Source organism: Mytilus trossulus, chromosome 13, assembly GCF_036588685.1.
Source record: "Mytilus trossulus isolate FHL-02 chromosome 13, PNRI_Mtr1.1.1.hap1, whole genome shotgun sequence".
In the NCBI taxonomy this organism is placed as follows: Eukaryota; Metazoa; Mollusca; class Bivalvia; order Mytilida; family Mytilidae; genus Mytilus; species Mytilus trossulus.
Window position 1 is genome coordinate 25,458,724 of NC_086385.1, and position 20,096 is coordinate 25,478,819.

Consider the following 20,096-nt stretch of genomic DNA (forward strand, 5'->3'; position numbering starts at 1 on the left):
AATGAACAGATCAATAATATTGCATGACGTCGCAAAAGTGCAGACTAGTAGGCTGGAAAACAGATTCATGTAGAATTCATAAGTTATACGCTTATCCACATTTCAAAATCAACTTTCAAAAACATGGAAAAGGTCATTCGAACAACAAGTATCTTACATTAGAGATAGTCGTTTTACAGGATTTGTAGATATATTTTGTAAACGAGACGGATCGTCGGTATTGATTCTACCTTTAGTCATTTTTTAAATTATTAACCACAATTCGATTTAGTCATTAATTCCACCTATATTCTCCAGTTAATCGAATTAATTTTGATTGTATTTAAAGCAGGAGGAGAACCAAAGGGATCTTCTGATGACAATAAACAATATGCCGACTGTGGATTTTGGGATTTTGCCGGACAAAAAGAATTCTACGCAACACATCAGACCTTCCTCAGTGCAAATGCTGTTTACCTTTTGGTTGTCGATATATCTAAAGATTTTGCTGCTAAAACATATAATAAGATGATTGAAAGAGAATTCGATAGTATTGGAGGTATGAATTATAATGAAAAGTTAATTGCTTATGAAATACTTTGTCAAATCATAATTGCCTAAGATATTGATTAACAAAATTAAGAATGGAAATGGAGAATGTGTCAATGCGACAACCCGACCATATAGCAGACCAATGGGTCATCAATGTAGTGAGAAACTCCCGCACCCGGAAGCGTCCTTCATCTGGCCCCTTAACAAATAGGTATTCTAGTTCAGTGATTAAAAACGTCATACTAAACTCCGAATCATACACAATTAAACATGCACAATTTGAGTAGATAAATGGTAGCATTGAAGTTCGTAATAACTTCATTTGTTGTTCTTCTCTATCTTTAAATTGTACAAATTAATTTGACTTTGTGTCAGTTCTATTTTCTTTTCAAAAATGATTGAAAAAATCAATCACTAGAGGTGTATTCGTTGTATATTTTTTTTTTCATCAATACCGACAATATATTTTTCATTCAAAATGGTCAGTATGAATATAGGGAGATGTGATATGATTGCCAATGAGGTTACTATCGACTTAAGTTAAATGAAGTAGAATGAAAGAAACGCATACCGTATGGTATACTATAAAAGGCCTTGACATGAAAATATAAAAAAAATATGCAATTAAAAAATAACGGCCTTATTTACGAAAAAAAAACAATTTACCAAAATTAAATATGACAGACCAAAGACAAACACTGACCTACAGATTCCTCAGGTACATAAATAATTCTTCAGGGTTTCACATGTTTGTGAGTTTTCCGTTTTTATTAACCTGTGCTTGACGTAAAATCTTATTTAGGTATAACACAATTCAGTAAACAGGAGATAAAAGACGAAAGTTAATGCTGATCCAGAAATGAGTTTTTTACATTTTTAAAGCAATATCCTTTGATATACATAAATGTAGAGAAAATGAAGAAATTGTCCATTCTGTCAGCATTAAACAATGAAATTCCAATCAAACTGGATTTAAAGGAAACTACAGATACAGTTAAGCCGGCTTCATATCTTGACTTTCATCTAGAAATTAGACAATAAGGGTCGGTTAAAAACAAAACTTTGCGACAAAAGAGATGATTTTAGCTTTCCCATTGTGAACTTTTCATTTGTAAGTAGCAACATTCAAGCAGCACCTGCATACGGGGAATAAATCTCCAAATTGATACGATATTCCCGTGCTTGCATTTCCTATCATGATTTTTTGGATAGAGGGTTGCTGCTCATAAGGAATCTTTTAAACCAATAGTTCCAAATGGTGAAGTTGAGTTCATCCCTTCGTAAATTTAACGAAAGCCATCACGAGTTGGTTGACTGTAATGGAATAACCGTTTCACAAATGATATCGGATATGTTCCTTACGTCGTAGCTACAATCCCCTTCCCTTTCATGAATGTGACCTACCGAATTAGACTATTTACCGGATTTTTAATCACATAATCAACACGACGTCTTTTTTTATTTTTAGCCATGGCGTTGTCAGTTTATTTTAGATTGATGGGTTTGCCTGTCCCTTTGGTATCTTTCGTCCCTCTTTGAGCACTTGTGATGGTTTATTTGGAACATCTGTCGTTTAAAATAGATCCGCTGCATGGTGAGATCAGAACTACACAGATTTGCACTTTTCCATTAACCATAAAGAGAGTACCTTGTGAGGTATAGAGGTAAAGGTGTGTCAAAAGACAGATTTGAATAGGACATTTGACTAACAGGTCGAACAACCGCTGTTCTTTAACCATGCTAACTGCCATTGACGATTGCCAAATAAAATGATCACAAGATGTAACAAAAACAAAATGGATCTTAATATAAATTTAATACTAAACAGAAAAAAACCACGATGTTATGCCACAAACATACAGTGTCAATATCTTGTTAGTACACCAGATCCGGATTTCGACAATAGATGTCTCTTCAGTGATGTTAGGGATCGAAACGGTATTTGGAAGGCCATAAAAAAGTACCCTCATTTAGATAGACTCTTGGATTTGTACAGTCAATATAGGATGAACGGATCATATATACCGGAAGGAAAATATGATACAAGCCCAACCCAAAAAAGAAACGAGTCTGAATTGAAAACCACGTTCAAACCTGTGATTGCGTTGGATAAAAACTGCAATTTTATACGTGTTCATGTAAAACAAGGGAGTAAGTTCGGTAAGTGCCATATTTGGCCTCAATTATAAAGTTCATGGTTACAAGACAATAATTGTTTTAAGTTGCCTTAAAGACATGTGAGAAAGTTAAACTGAGCTGTTTTTGTCAAAGTTTAATTCTAACACGTTGATTTGCACATCCCAAAAAGGTCAAGATAAGGGATTTTGGTGAAATTTGACAAAATCAGCTGGATTTCAACCAAATAGAGGACCAGGACACATAGAGCGCAGGCGTCGATAAGCTTTATATTCAAATCAGACATGTTAAATTTTTTCACAAACATATTTTAAAAGATCTTCGTTGTCGACGTATGCGCTCTATGTTTACTGTACAATAATTTTTGGGAATTTACCCATTTTTATTGATTTTTTCGTGAAAAATCAATATGAGTACAACTTGTGACGTCATAATGAAACGCAGAAACGTAAAAGGTTCAACAAAATGGCTTATATTCTATCTAGTCAATGTATTAGCTATAATTTATTGTAATATTGGTCAATAAATCCGAATTGGAAATTTACGCTAAAATAGGGGGCCATTTTAGGACCTTATCGAACATACTCCTTTCGTTGTAGAAGGGTCTATAAACAGCACAAACAACATTTTCCAAAAGACCAAAAAAGTGAAAAAGTATATTTCAACAAAACGCATTTGACTAACAGGTCGAACAACCGCTGTTCTTTAACCCTGCTGACTGCTTTTGGCGATTGCCAAATAAAAATGATCACAAGATGATTTAACAAAATGGAACTCTTTTCCGTCCGGTTTATATGATCCGTTCATCCTATATTGACTCTTAAAATTAAAGAGTCAATCTTAAATTAATGGTAAATTATATTGCCTTCCAAATACCGTTTCGATCTCTAACATCACTGAAGAGACATACATTGTCGAAATCTAGATCTGGTGTACAAAAAAAAAATATTGATACCTTGTGTTTGTGGCATAACATCTTGGTCACAGGTTCATTGTTTTCTGTTTAGTATTAAATTTATATTAAGATCAATTTTGTTACATCTTGTGATAAGTTTTATTTGGCAATCGTCAATGGCAGTCAGCAGGGTTAAAGAACATCAGTTGGTAGACCTGTTAGTCAAATGCGTTTTGTTTAAATATACTTTTTCACTTTTTGGTCTTTAGGAAAATGTTGTTTGTGCAGTATTTAGACCCTTCTACAACAACATTTGATTTACATGCACACGTATAAAAATTGCGGTTTTATCCAACACAATCATAGGTTTGAACGTAGTTTTCCATTTATACTTGTTTTTATATATATATATATACGAGTCTACATTGAAATTCTTTTCACTGGAGTGATGCACAGCGACAGGTTCGGGAAAGCTTTTGGATAAAGGAACTTAATGTACATCACCCAAACGGCATCAATAAGAAATATTAACAGTTTTGTTTTTCACTCATTTTTATTGTTAATTTCAATCCTGGTATCAATGAGGAGTTTATTTCCGGTATGTAATTTCCTTTGTACCGAGTCATCATTCTCATTTTCTGCCGCCTAAGGAAATGTCTGTACCAAGTTCTAATCCGTGGTTCTAAACACGAAATAGACATTAGTAAGTTTTTTTTATATGAGTGTTGGGTGCTGATTTAATGTGTAACAACAAGAGAATATTATATTCCTGTAAATCACAATAAATGCATAATATTTATTTTATTTTTCGAGTAATGATGTATTCCTATGATATCGTAAGTCATTAAGCCGACTCGCAGTCCGAAAACGTGCTTGTTTTTCTATCGAGTGACCTTCAAGGTGGTGTAGAGAAAGGTTAATGTTGAAAGGTGTGTCTATATTTGTTTGCATTATAAACATATTTCAGTTCATTTGATTAAAAAAATCAAAACATTACGAAGTTTATCTCTGATTTATGTACTTGTTAACTATGTAAATGACAAATTGGTGCGATTCATATCAATGAAACAGAATCCACATGATATATGTGACCATTCTTTGATGAAATAAATATTACTTTGATTTTTCACTTTTCAAAATCATTTCTATCAATTTTCAGATTCCATTGTCTAAACTTATGTTTCATTGTTCATGTGTTGTTTCCATTTATTCTAACCACTAATCTTGAGTCTATCCCTTTTTTCAGATAACACCCCATATAGCAATTAACTCATACTAGTAATGTCATTCATAACTCTTAACAGACCAATTAACATACCGAGTTTTATACATCCGACCCATTAACAGACCATATTTTTATCAAAAATTTATTTATGTCACCAACATACAGTTTTTCGTGTAGATTTTTCACATATGGATGTTAATATGGTAAACAAACATAATGCCAGTCTTTTTTTGATGTTCAAAAGATTGCATGTAAGTTAACTCAACCAACTTGTCATTTTTGTGTACATTTTGTGTGTGTAAAATGTGTATAAATTTACTGATGAGTAACTCGCCTTTTCATTTTATAGATCGTTTATTGAAGCAAGAAATAAAATAATTACACCACTAGATTCAGTACTCCAAATCATTTTGTCAGACATGAATAGTTTTTATGATATAAATATAATTAAAAAGTTATACAATGAAACATGCTGACCATGCACTGATTTTCACGATAACACCTGATTAACAAACTTTAGCCAACCCGATTAACAGACCCACCGCCGATATAGCCGCTTACTCAATATAGATTAACCGACCTATCTCTCGGTTAGCCGAGTGTCGGCCGTGTGACAAGAACTATCATTTATATGGTTATATTTATAAATTTACTGTTTACAAATTTTTGTTTTTTTGTTAAATACTTATAAAGGCTTTTCTACCTCAGGCATATATCATCTAAGCTGTATTTGGCAAAACTTTTAGGAAGTTGGTTTCGTATGCTCTTCAACTTCGTACTTTGTTTGCCCTTTTTTTTTTTTTAACTTTTTTGGATTCGAGCGTCACTGATGAGTCTTTTGTAATATTCGCGCGTCTGGCGAATACTAATTTTAGTCCTGGTATTTATGATGAGTTTAATTATTTCGCAACATCAAAGCGCATTGTATAAGTAAATATTTAAGAATTTTCTTCGTGTCTTGTGGTAAAGATGGTCATTGTAGAATTTGAAATGTATGCAATATTGCTGTTAATTGCATTTGCTTTAATTTCCGATTTTAATCACTTGCTGTTGCATATTATCTGTCGTGAATATGCTTGTTATATTATCGGTCTTCAACGAGATTCCACGTAGATTTCGATCCTTTAAAAGTTTTTAAGAACTTCCTCTCCCGTTCCTTCTATCTCTGATTCTCATAATATTGATCTGGTTACTGCATTGGTTACTTTCTTAGATTTCAAAAAAATGTCTGGTTTCTCCAGGTCTGGCGTTTTCCAAAATTTAACGGCATCAAATGCCATTTTGTAGAATTTTGTTGGTTAGTTATAATAAAAATACTAAACAAATTTTAAATAGAATAATTTCTGTCACCCGGACGAGCTCCAAATTTCTGTTACGACCAGAAATGCCTAAATATCTCATAAGTTGTTTTCTATTTGTAGGAGGAGGAAATTTAATAATGGCATTCACTTTTGCCATAATAGGTTTCACTTGACCTTGGCCAACTGTATGCCCTAAATAATCAACAGTGGCCTGACAAAATTGACTTTTACCAAGATTTACAGTTAAATTTGATGTGACAATCGATCAAAAGTATCATACAAATGTGTTTAATACTGTTTCCAGCTATCACTACATACAATACGATCATCAATAAAAGCATAAAAGCAGTCTAAATCTTTTATAACATTATTTATCTTTCTTTGAAATCTATCTGGAGCACTTTTTATACCAAACGGCATTACAGTATATTGAAATAAGCCATATAGTGTAATAAAAGCCGATTTTTCACGAGCTCTCTGTGTCAATGGAACTTGCCTGTAACCTTTCAACGAATCAAATTTGCTGACAAATTTTGCCTGACCAATGTTGTCAATACAATCGTCTATCCTTGGAATCGGATAGGAATCAGATTTTTAGACTGAATTTACTTTTCTGAAATCAGTCACGAAACGAAAGTTTTTTTCTGGTTTTTGCACAAGGAGACAAGGAGAGCTCCATTCACTATTACTCGGCTCAATAATATCATTGTCAACCATATATTAAATTTCTTTTCTCATAACTTTAGACGGTAAGGATGTTGCTTAATTGTAGGAGCATTTCCTACATCAACATCATGACACACAGTAGCGGTTTTGATTGGCACATCTGGAAAAAATATTTTTAAAAGAAAAAACCAAAGCTTTTATTTCTTCTCTACGATCAAAAGACAAATGTGCAAGTTTTGAATCTAAATTTGACAAAATTTCTGAATTTTTCAATCCAACTGTCTCTTCCATAGTTTTAGAATTGAAAGGAGGTTCATCTATATCTGGTTTGTTATGATTGTTCTCCAATTTAACCAGGCCTAAAGTGGCAACTTGTTTACTCTCACATACATAAGTACGCTCAAAATATGGTTTTAACATATTAATATGACACATTCTATTTTGTTTGCGCCGACCTGGAGTTTTTACATTATAATTCAAATCATTAATTTTACTCTCTATTGTATAAGGATCACACTATTTAGCCTGTAAAGGATGTCCAGGGACTGGCAGAAATACAAGTACTTTATCACCAGGCTCAAAAACTCTGTCCCTGGCATCTTCATCATACCATATTTTCATCTTTTTCTGTACATTTTTAAAGTTTTTCTAAGCAATTTGACTAGCAGTATACAATTTTTCTTTAAATCTAGATACATAGTCTAAAAGATTCAAGTCAGTATGTTCAGTAAGCCACTTTTCCTTAATCAATTTTAACGGTCCCCTAACAGTATGACCAAATACCAACTCAAAGAGACTAAATCCAAGGGATTCTTGAACAGCCGCTCGGACCGCAATAAGTAGAAAGTGAACATTATCATCCCAGTCTCAGTCAAATTTAAGACAAACAGTTTTAATTATGTTCTTCAATGTTTGATGAAAACGTCCTAAGGCACATTGAGATTCTGGATGATAAGCACTTGAACTGTACTGAGCAATCCCTAACTGGTATACGACTTGCTGAAATAATCCTGACATGAAATTTGATCCCTGGTCGGACTGTATAGACTTAGGAAGTCCTACTCATGTGAAAAAATTGATCAAAGCTTTGACGATAGTAGGTGTCTTGATATTTCTGAGCGGAATAGCTTCAAGAAAGCGAGTAGATGTACACATAATTGTCAATAATTACGCATTTCCAGTCTTTGTCTTTGGTAAAGATCCAACGCAGTCAATTAGAACTCTGCTGAAAGGTTCGTCGAAGGCTTGAATAGGCAGAAGTGGTGCTGGTGGTATTTCTGGCTAGGCTTACCAACAACCTGGCATATATGGCATGATTTGCAGTATTCTGCAACATCGTTTCGAAGTCTGGTCCGGTAGAAATGCTGCAATATCTTTAGGCAAGTCTTTTTTATACCTAAGTGTCCAGCCAAGGGGGTGTCATGGGCAAGACCAATATTTTCTTGCCTATAAACCTTAGGCACCACCACTTGGTAAACCACTCTCCATTCCTCCTCTGGGGTAGCATTAGGAGGCCTCCACTTCCTCATTAAAATGCTGTCCTGATGTTAATGCATTCGGCCACTTTGTCTTCTTCCTCTTGTGGTTGAGCCCTCTGGTTGAGCTGAAGAACCTCAGGGTCTTTATTTTGTTCTTCGGATAAAGTTTTTCGGTCTAATGAATGGCTGTTTACGTCTGGCCATTGCATAATAACCTTCTTGTTAACACTAGTTGGTCTTATAATGGCCTTTTCTGAGCAACCAGGACTTTCAATGTCAGCTAGGAAAGTGTCAGAAAGGTCCATGTAATCAAACTGGTCTTCTTGCAAATTCTCATCTTGTTGTTTTCTAGCCATTGCCCTAGTTTCAACACAAGCTGGATACAATTTAGCATCATCTTCAGGTGATTTAACATCCACCACCGGTTCACTGGTAACAATTGGTTCTGCAACAAACCTGAGGCACCATTATAAGTCTTCTCAGACAAAGGCAACATACCTTCTAACAATAAAGACTGAGAAGCTCTAGTGTCCCGTAAAGTCTTAATAGGATGAAGAGTGGTATCATCAACAATAGCAACAAACCCATCAGACATAAAGGGTTTATATTCCTCCAAATAATCACAAAAACTGGACTTAAGCCTGACTCGCAGGACATTCCAACGCACTGGTAATATATGGTGTCGTACAAAGACTGGACTTCGGCTTATTATCTCGTTCATTCTTCTCCTGGAGTTTAAAACAATCAGCCATCAGGTGAACATTCTTCTTACAATAAGCACAAATCATTCACTTCTTCTCAAAAGTATCAAATTTTGGACTAGACATATCATAACTGGACTGACTCTTATTCTGTGCAACAGGCTTACTATCAGTACGCTCAGTGTTTTGATTTTTGTAAGTTCCACTGGAAGTATTGACATTTTGACCACTGAAACTTCTTTTATGTAAAAGAGTATAATTATCTTAAATAACAGCTGCATCATGTATTGACTCAATAGTTTTGTCGTCTAAATGTGTTTTTTAAATCTAAATGAGCACATTGTTTGAACTCTTCTAATAACATCAATTTTCTTAGGTTATTTAAATTGTTATCTGTTTTCTTTGACGTAAGCCATTTATCAAACAGATCGTCTTTTTCCCGAGCAAATTCCACATAGGTTTGTGAATCAAACTTTGTATATGATCTAAATTTCTGCCTATATGCTTCTGGTACTAGCTCATAAGCTTTCAAAACTTCCTGTTTTACCATGCCATAATCAGAACTTTTTTCTGGTGGAAGTGCGGAGTAAATTTAAGCGGTCTTACCCTCAAAAACACTTTGCAGCATCGTAGTCCAATATTGCTTTCTAATTCATTAGCAATTTTCTCAAACTATGGAAAATAGTTATCAACTGTTTTTTTTTCACAAAATTTCGGAACCAAACGTGTATTTTTTGCTGCATCAAAATAATCTGATTTCGACTGGACTTAAGTGTTGCTTTCTTCTCTGACGATTTCAATTTTTTTTTTCCATCTTTAGCCTTTCCCTCATTTCAAGTTCTTTTGATTTTAATTCATCTTCTTTTTCCTTTTTATCCATTTCCAATCTTTCCTTCATTTCCAGTTTAATATAAGTGTATGTTCTATTTCAAGCTGTTTTATCTGCGTCATCTAATTTGTCTATAACCAAATTTTTTATAATTTGTTTCCTCATAGATACTTTAAAATCTAATTTCAGATTTTTATATTGTAGCCCACAAAAGACACAAATCAATAGTAAAATTTAACAATATTTATTATCCAAAAGTTTACAAGAAGTATTTCACAAATTTTACTGTCAACTTAACTGTCAAAATATGAGTCCAATCTTTTATCCTTATCTGTATCCGGAAATCTTTCGGAATCCAATCGGAATATTACGTTCACTACTAAGGTCATAATCCAGTATGATGTTGTTTGTAGAATAAAAGTGTCAATCCAAATGCTGTGAATACTAATGTCTCTCGATGTCTAAGTCTTCAGTCTCTCTCTCTCTCTATATATATATATACATATATATAGTTGTCATGGAAAACTCTAGAACATTCTATAAATGGAAAGTTCTAGAGAACTTTTACGGAAGTTTCTGGAATAACATAGAAGTTTAAAGTACGCATCTTTTATAAGAATCATTCTAGATTCGTTATGTAAATAAAATAGAAAGTTCTAATCATTCCATAAGTATCGGTGATTGTTCCAGTGATTTCTAAACTGCACAGTTATAATATTATTTGGTAAGCAACTATCAGGCCATACAACACACATTAGGACAACACAAATAAACATAATAATTACAATATCATAACACTATTTTATTTTTTTTCATTTTAGAATATATTGACTTCTGGTTAGATAACATACACTGTTATAGCAGAGACGATTCAAATACATCAAAACACCACAACGAAAATAACTTACTTAACCCACCGGTTATAATAGTGGGTACTGGGATCGACAAACTTTCAGAGGTATGTTTTATTCTTTCGACGGTAGAATATGAGCCTTATAGATTTCAACCATGCGCACAGATTATCAACGACCAAAGATTGTTCAATTCAGATGTAAAAGATATCCAGATTATAAGTATCGTGTTCATGCGAGTTAATTCATAGCAGAAGTCTAGTACATAACAAGACAAGTTGGGGGGGTTGAAGGGGGGGGGGGCTCCTGCTAACATGTTTTACCCCGGCACATTTTTTGTGTGCTTGTCCCAAATAAGAAGCTTGCAATTCAGTGGTTGTCGTTTGTTTCTGTGTACCATATAAGTTTTTTGTTCAGTATTTTCTATATAAATCAGGTCGTTAATTTCACGTTTGAATTGTTTTACATTTGTCATTTCGGAACTACTTATAGCTGAATATGCGGTATAGGTTTTGCTCATAGTTAATGGCTTTACGGTGACCTATAGGTGTCATACCACCAATTAAAAGTCCCTATCTGCTCAACCAAATTTTGCAATTTTCACAGCTTTCTAAATATTTTACCTTAAGTTTAACTTCATAGAAACTAGGTACATCCTGAATTGTACAGTTGTTACCTTTCTGCATGCCAATGTTCCACATACATTCAAAGTCATATAAGAAAGAAGAGAGCTCCCGAAAGGAGGTACCACTAAAAATATCCCCTGGTTTCTGGAAATTTTAAATTAGTATACCATGGAGCACCTTAATCCTCAAATTTAAATGCAAACTCTTAGACAGATCAAATTTGGCTCAAAATGGTCTTAATATATTTTCTTTTAACAAAAGTTTCGTTTCTGCAAATTTGATGGTTAGTTTAGGTGAAAAAATGACATCAAACGCACTATTTTTTTGTCCGAGTAGGGAGTAATTGGTGGTATGACACCTAAAGTTGTTTTAACAGATTCTGAAAACCTCAATATATCACACTTTGCATGATTCTTAGGTGGACTGGTACTTAATTACTGTGTGATTTTGATCTTTTCTGAAAGTTTTTTCGTTGACAATTATACCCCATCTTCTTCATAGTCAGTTATAAATCGTCAACTGTCAACGGGAGATCTTTTCAGATTTATGTTTAGCATGTTAGCATGTTAACATCAAAACACAACACTATTATAAAGATACACTTACTCTTTAGTTTATTTTCCTAAAACCCGCGTCTATACCAGTACAAGATTACATTTTCGGGAACGTCGTCATGAATATAATAATCTTTTGGAACATTAACGTTAAAAATTGCTTACAGTACACATGCAGAAAAAAAGGTTTTTCTCTGGTTGATTTACATATTTTCATAGTGACTACCCTTGATGAGAATTAAGCATGTTATTAAGTATAATTAATTTAATAAGAAACTTCCCGAAGCGAATTTTCTTCGAAGTTTGGTATGTTTGTTATTTTACCTTTTGGTATTTGACGGGTCTAAAAAGTCTAAAGATTTAGGCTTGACAATCTTGACATGTATTAACGGACTAATTCACCTGATGAGACTATCGATCGGAACGACGCCTTAACGGTCTTAAAAATCTGAACGTTTTTTCTCTAGCAGTAAGTCCATTCAATGAAGATATAATCAGACCAAAATGCGGTTTCAAACTAAAATCTTGCTACTAGTGAAGTATTCGTGTAATGCAGTGTTTTAGCCAATTCGCACTGGTGAATTCGGTTGTATTAAATAGTATTTATTTTCCTTTGTTTGAAATAAATTCTCTCTGTCATTGACGTCCAACCTATATGAAAAGACTTTATACTTTAAAGGAATTAAATATACGGATCTCAGTTCTGTTTATATATCATAATATAACAATTAATTTCTCTATTATGTTAAATCAGCTTGTCCGTTCGGTCAACCGGTATAGTATTACTTTCAATTTATGAGAGCATTGATTTAAGGAAGCTATTAAACCAAGAGTTCCAAATGGTAAAGTTGAGATTATCCCTTCGTAAATTTTACAGACGCCATCACGACTTGGTTGACTGTTATGGAATAAATGTTTCACAAATGATATCGGATATGTTCCCCACGTCGTAACTACAATCCCCTTCCCTTTCATGAATGTGACCTACCGAATTAGACAATTTACTGGATTTGTTATCACATAATCTACACGACGGATGCTACATGTGGAGCAGTATCTGCTTACCCTTCCAGAGCACCTGAAATTACCCCTAGTTTTTGGTGGGGTTCGTGTTGTTTATTCTTTAGTTTCCTATGTTGTGTCATGTGTACTATTGTTTGTCTATTTGTCTATTTCATTTTTAGCAATGGCGTTGTCAGTTTGTTTTATATTTATAAGTTTGACTGTCCCTTTGATATCTTTCGTCCCTCTTTTACAACATAATGTCATTAATAGAAGTCGGTCATTTAAGAACGTATTAGCAGTATCAAATACGTTGACGTATACGCATCTGCAAATATACCAAAATAATTATTATGTGATCCCGAGCTTAAGACTATTAAAGGTTGTGTTTTTGTTTTTGTGTTTTTTCTTATCTAATTGGAACCTGTTAAAACACAAACTTTCAACATTTGAAATGATGGTGTTTGCCAAAAAAGAGGTGTTTCTGTGTGTTCATTATCAGGAGCGAATGTATGGCAGGGCACGGATATCGTACAAAATCCTTTTATAAAAAACGTAAAAATATTTCAAGATTTTACCGGAATAAGCACCAAAATAAAAAACAAAAAAAAAACAAATGTACTACTTAATAACTTCACTTTATGTACATGTAAGGATATTTGCATATTTTACCTTTGCGTTTTTATCATAAATGAGCAATAAATAAATAAATACATTTGTAAAAAAATGTGATGAGCAATGTCAATGTGAACTGCATAGGTGCTTTACCAAATATTTACGCTACATCGAATTTGTTGACAGTAACTATTGACAAGCACGATTTTTACGAACATTAATTCATCAATATAGAAGGTATTTTTTCTGATTTGATACTACTGTGGATAAATAATTCTTGTGGGATATCATGGATCATTTTTTTTAATATTTCCATGTAGAAAAAGACTTTTAAATGATATGAAATTGAAGGACACATTTTCCAAAAATTAAGTCAGCTACAGAATTCCGAAATTCTAGCATTGATCAGTATTAGACATTAATAGTGTGCCAATCTGCATTATTGAGATATATGATATGAAGCTCAGGATCACATACTGCTTTTTTGGTATATTTCCAAATGCAATTACGTCAGCGTATATGATAAGATTGATACGTCTATAAATTACCGACCTCTAGTACTGTTAATACGATTTCTTACTTACTGATATATTTCCCATGTAAAACTAAAAGTAAAAGAACTATGATAACGATTCTAGTGTTCATATATAGCCATGATATCGATTCTAGTGTTCAGATATAACCATGATAACGATTCTAGTGGTCGCACAATATTTTACTTTTCCATTGACCAAAACTCTTTACCTATCTTACTGCATTCGTCGTTAGCTGTCTTTATATTCATTTTCAGGTAGAGGGAAAGAAGAAAGATTTTAAACATTATTTGAGCAGAATCCTATCTAATCATGCAAAACGAAGGCATCTTCGAAAGCCACATTTTGTATCAAATTCGCATCCATCAGATGATAAACACGAGTTTAAAAGTCTGCGAGAAGATATCTTCCGTCAGGCTAAGGCATTAACAACTTGGGGAGACAATCTTCCAACTCGATGGATAGTTCTTGAAAAAGAAATTAATACGAAGTCACATGAACATTACATTTCGTATACTGATGCTGAACGTTTAGCAAAGAGTTGTTCTTTCCATGATGACTGTCAGCTGACTGTAGACCTAGACTCTTTCCTTAGGTTTGAACACGATATTGGCAACATTATATTTTTTAAGGATTTGAAAAGTTTTATTATATTAGATCCTAAATGGTTGGTGGACATATTTAGATGTTTTGTATCACATCAGTATGCAGATGATACGTTAGGTTTTACAGAATGGACTGCACTTGAAAAAACGGGCGAATTGGCAGATAAGTTGATTGAAAAATTCCTGGAAAAAGTTCCGGATCTGAACACACCAGAACTTAAGAAATTCGCTCTGCAAATAATGGAAAAATTTGATATCATTGTAAGGTCAATAAACTATGAAGACAGAAACAATTTTTATATGCCATGCATGATCAAAGCGGAGCCAATTCACAACATAATAGGAATATCAGAATCTCAAAATGACAGAAGAACCTCGTGGTTTTGTCTAAAGTTTAATTTTTTACCACCATCATACTTCAATCATATATTAGTAAGTTTTAGGGAAAACAAAGAACTTTTTCATGAAGAAAAAAAACTGCTACGCATATATCGCAACTTTGGAGAATTTCGATTCGATAAAGATGGTAAAAAAACACTTCTTATTTGTCTCTCAAAAAATGCTATCGCTATGCAAGTCAGACAGTCGAATTGTACCGAAGGTGTTTGTTTTAGTGATGTCAAAAAGACACTGATAGAAATTGTCAATTCAGTTAAACAACGATATGGTATTAACATAACGTATACAATAAAATTCAAATGTTCAGATGGAATTTACTTTTGTAAGAGAATTGATTTGGAGACTTTAATGGAAACTGATGAATACCAATGTAGAGAACACAAAATAATGCATTCAAGCAAGGAAATATACAGCAGCTGGTTGTCCGTATGTACATATAACATTGTATAACCGGGTTTTAATAAAAACTATACATAAATACGATAGTTAGATTGCAAACAGTACTGTAAAATGTTTCATTTTTGTGAGAGGACATGTCAACATGACAACAAAAGATAAAAACGCCTTATATACTTTATAAAAAAAAACATATGGTTAGATTAGAACATTTTAAATCACTTGCATCAACCAGAAGTACTTTATTTAGATTTATTGTCCTATGACATTGTATTTTTGTGTCTGCTGCTAAGTTTAATTATTCATTGAGATATCAGGTTTCGAAGAAAAATAACGGTAATGAAAGTTTGGCTCAAATTCCTATGTGTATTGGAAAATGTGAAATGTTTATTCATTTGTTGTGGTATGCCAATGTTTTGAATTATTTACCGAATTCAGTGCGCCTGTTGGTTATGTCAAATAGATATATGAGGTAAGGAGTATTCCTTTAACCAGTAACCTGAATAACTAGTTTGACATGATTGCCTTCTAAAATGGAAACAAAATAATTTTTGAACACTACATATGCTCAAAGAAAAAAGCACTTTATTGATCTAAGGAAGTAACATCCAATTCAGGCTGATATTATTTAAGAATTGACTCATATCAATGATTATATTACAGGAAGAAGAGGTTGATACACAAAGCAGTAAGTACAATGCCAGCTCTTTCATATATTTTCCTTCTTAGACTAGTAAGAAAATGAAATTCTATTTTTTCTACTTTGTAAAATATTACATTACTTCTTTCGCTATTCAACTTCATATTTTGATTTTTATATTTGTAGGTATTTTATATAGCCTGTAAAATATCTGCCAACAACAAGTTTACGTAAACACAAAATATATCATAGATATATTAACAAATCACTGACGCAAACCCTGAACTCTGTCTTGCACATTGACATATTTGAAATCCATTTTGTTACGTTCTACCTATTTCTTGATCGACGAAATGTTCAACTAAAAGAATTTAGAAAGAAAGACTACAGAAAACTCTAACGACCCTGTAGGGCAAGTAGGACAGGTAGGATCCATTGTAAACATTACCATGTCAAAGGCAGCGGTTCTTGACATCAATCGTAGAGTACTAAGCCTGTCGAATTGATTTGTTACCAATAGCAAAAAAAAAAAAACAGACAGAAACATAATACTTAACGTCCATTACTAAACCATGAATATTTTATCAGGTAGCCATTCGCAAACAAAAATGTATACATCATATTTCAATGAGAAATGTCATGTTGAGCAATACCAGTTGATAGAAGGTTTAATTCCTGCGCGAAGAAGATTTCGTCTCAAGACTAATATTTCTTTCGTTTCTTTAAAGGGCCTTCACTTATCCTCCTGATCAAGAAATTAAAAAAACAATGGACTCAACATCCTCCGCCTCATGTCTCAAATTTGACATCAGTGGTAATATCAGTACCAAAATTAATGACAAATGAGACGATTTTAATTTAGAAATTTTCAATTTCTCTCACCTAAACTGTAGCAATATACTGACTTTACATGGATATAGGATATACATTTCCCAAGTCATTCTTTATTCAAAAGCTTGCTACTGCTTCTATATAAAACGTCACCAGTGTCTGATTAGAAAGTTGATGAATCAGAGTTGTTAAAAGAACGTCTCGTTTTTTCTGTAAGAAAATGTTTATCAGAAGATACCAAGACTAATATAAAAATTCATATCAACTTCACATATAAAACATGATTGTCTTGAAGTTTTGATGCAAGGTACTGATGTTGTTTAAGATCTTTACATACTTAGTGTTGTGTTATTGATATCTTTATTTGTCTTTGTAAATTATTGATTTTTTCTATATAGCCCATTTTGGTTATATACTTATTACGTGTGTCTCGGTACTTATGCAAACAACCATGTTGTTGTTGTGCTTAAGCCATTTCTGTATTTTTGTTTTCCCGTTTGCTTTTGTGCTTTGTCTATGTGCAATTTTGATTTTCTGTGTTTGACATGTTTGTTGCTTTTTAAAGTGATTGAGGTTATAGCACAATGTTGACGGCTGTAACCTTTATTTTGACATTTTCACCTTTTATGTCTGTCTGGTTTTGGTCCCACATTCTTTCATACAAGTGTGATGTTTAGAAAGCTCTTAAACCAGGTTTAACCCTCCATTTTCCACAAAAGGAGATGCCTGTGCAACGTGAGTTATATGACAGTTGTTTTCCATTCGTTTGCTGTGTTTCGGCTTTTGATTTCGACATTTATTAATGAACTTTCCGTTTTGAATTTTCCTTGGAGTTCAATTTTTTTGTTATTACACCTTTTTCCCATTCTGATTCGTCGTTGGACTCGAAAATGATCACAAAGATTGATGTTTTGTTGTCAAATTTGTGTTTAGTATTACTATTAAGACAGTATTTACTATTCTGCTTCTTCGATTAGTTTATTTTTTTAGAAGTAAAACGTGATCATAAAAATCCGCTTAAATGGGTGTTAGCGGGCTCAGGAGCAAAGAATACGAAACCAAAAATTTACGTATTTAACAACTATGACCACACAATTTTACGTGAAATGTGTAAGGCCATTGGAAACTTGTATATGTTTCACTCTCGTTAATCGTGTATGGAATATTGCTTACATGTGAGATAGTACTGGTGTATTGTTGCAGTTGTTGAATTCATGCATAGTTTTTATTTATTGTAACATTTATTGTTAATTTTAAATGCATCTTTTTTGCAGAAAACAATATCCATAGAAGGTAAGTTATGTTTTTGATATTTTCAATTATAACGGTATATATGTATGTTTGAAAACGCAAAAATGTTTTAAGAAAGAGAGATATTTACGTCATCGCATTGTATAAATTCATCGAAGATCAGTGCATAATTTTATCATTATTTTCAACAAATAACTCAAACTAAATTAATGGATGAAAATGTATTATTATCTTTTTAGAATTTAAAAAGAAAACAGTCTCTTATGAAAAACGTAGTCCTGAAATATTTAACACTTTCTTGTTCTTACATACGATTATTTCATTTGCTTATTTTTTAGTATATGTTGAACCGGACGAAGACGTTTTCTTGAATTTATTGTATCAAGTTCAAATAAATTATTTGTAAAATTAATGTGTTCGAAGATAAAATTAGCGTTGAAACCAGTATTCATTTTTTTCTTGTTTAGGTGCAACAACTGCAAAATCAAGTCCGTGTACAAGTGCTTTGATTGCAAAATATTTTTATGTAAGGACTGTTCCAGAAAACATAATGACGATGATAAGTATCTAAGCCACTCAATGCATCTTACCAGCGATAGATTTAGTTTGACCAGTAAATTCAAGATGGAAGAAAAATGTATACGTGATATAATATGTTTACTCAATGGCGATATAGTTGTAGCTTACTCATCTCAACTGATGAAATATTCTGTCAGTGGGAAACAAAGAGTTGTTATACAATTACAATCAAGCCCATATAAATTGGTTGTAGTTGACAAAAATAATGTTGCGGTGTTACTAGAATACTACACAATGGCTATAGTTGATATTCAACAAAAACATATTACATATATATCTAACATTGCAATACAGAATGGTTTAGATTCATTAACATACATAGAAAACCAATTTTATGTTGAAGTAGAATCAGGTATTGCCGTATTAGATATGTCAGGAAGTGTAAAAAGACGTATTACACTTAGTTTTACGCCATATATAATATGTTACTATGTTGATTCAAAACGTATTTACTGTCTGGATAGAGACAATAGTAAGCTTATTTGTATAGATAGAGATGGTACCATTGTATTCACATGTGCTGTTTCTGATTCGACAAATCTACAAGATCTTACAATAGATAAAAAAGGGAATGTGCTAGCGCTATATAGAAAAGGAGATGATAATTCGGCATACGCTATCAAGGTAGATTTCACTGACAAATCAAGTGAAATTGAAATAACAGATATCAAAATGTCAACATATCGCTCTTGTATGTGTTTCAATCATTTAACAAATTCAATAGTTATTGCATCAGATAATGAAGTTTACATTTATAAGAAAAAATGAAAGTGTAATAAATACATTTACGTTTTTTTCTGAAAAAAAACCCAATTCGTATAAACTTATATGTTGTTTGGACTATAATGTGTGCAAAACAGAACACATTACTACACATTCATAGTGTGGTTAAATATAACTCTTATTGTTCTGATATATTGTATATATTCTACTTAAATTAATGGATAATCCTTAATGAAATAGTTCCTTTTAATAAGTGTTGTCACGGTATATAATATACATATTAATTTGACAACTCTGTGTAGTGTTTTTATTACTCTTTTAAGTCCCTTTTGGTTAAAAATTTCTAAAGTATCTATGCTTTATTGTCATAGTTACTTTTTTGGACTATTTAAAAAAATACAGTGTTATCAATCAATTGTTTTTTGTTTTCTTAAGTATTAGAGTAAATGTTAAATATTGTGTCATATGTTTTGGGTCTGTGATGTCTTGTTTTTTTACATTGCATGGATTGATATACATTGTGTATGTGAAATTTTCTTTTGTCTTTTTAGATCTCTTTTTAATGTGTTCTCCTAAAATAAAAATAGATTCTAAAACTTGTTCCCATTTCATTCATTTTCGTGTTTAGTTGTACTACTATAAACTTTTCATGATTTCTACATACGCAGTTCATGTAAAACGGATAATGCGATAAATGTAGATCCAAGAATATATATGGTTTTGTGTCAT

The 20,096-nt window shown here is 32.6% G+C and overlaps 1 protein-coding gene across 2 annotated transcripts in view; it reads left to right on the forward strand.

Annotated features, from left to right (window-relative positions):
* The window catches only part of LOC134695076 (uncharacterized), a 68,620-nt gene extending 48,820 nt beyond the window's left edge, over positions 1-19,800 (forward strand). The window contains exons 4-9 of one of the 2 annotated variants that reach the window (XM_063556269.1): positions 329-538; positions 10,584-10,720; positions 14,201-15,373; positions 16,007-16,031; positions 18,089-18,107; positions 18,533-19,800. In XM_063556269.1, the coding sequence (XP_063412339.1) occupies positions 329-538; positions 10,584-10,720; positions 14,201-15,373; positions 16,007-16,031; positions 18,089-18,107; positions 18,533-19,412 (2,444 nt within the window). In that variant the 3' untranslated portion in view covers positions 19,413-19,800. The remainder of the gene's footprint in view (positions 1-328; positions 539-10,583; positions 10,721-14,200; positions 15,374-16,006; positions 16,032-18,088; positions 18,108-18,532) is intronic. The other variant, XM_063556270.1, reaches the window with a different exon arrangement.
* The last annotated feature ends 296 nt before the right edge of the window (positions 19,801-20,096 follow it).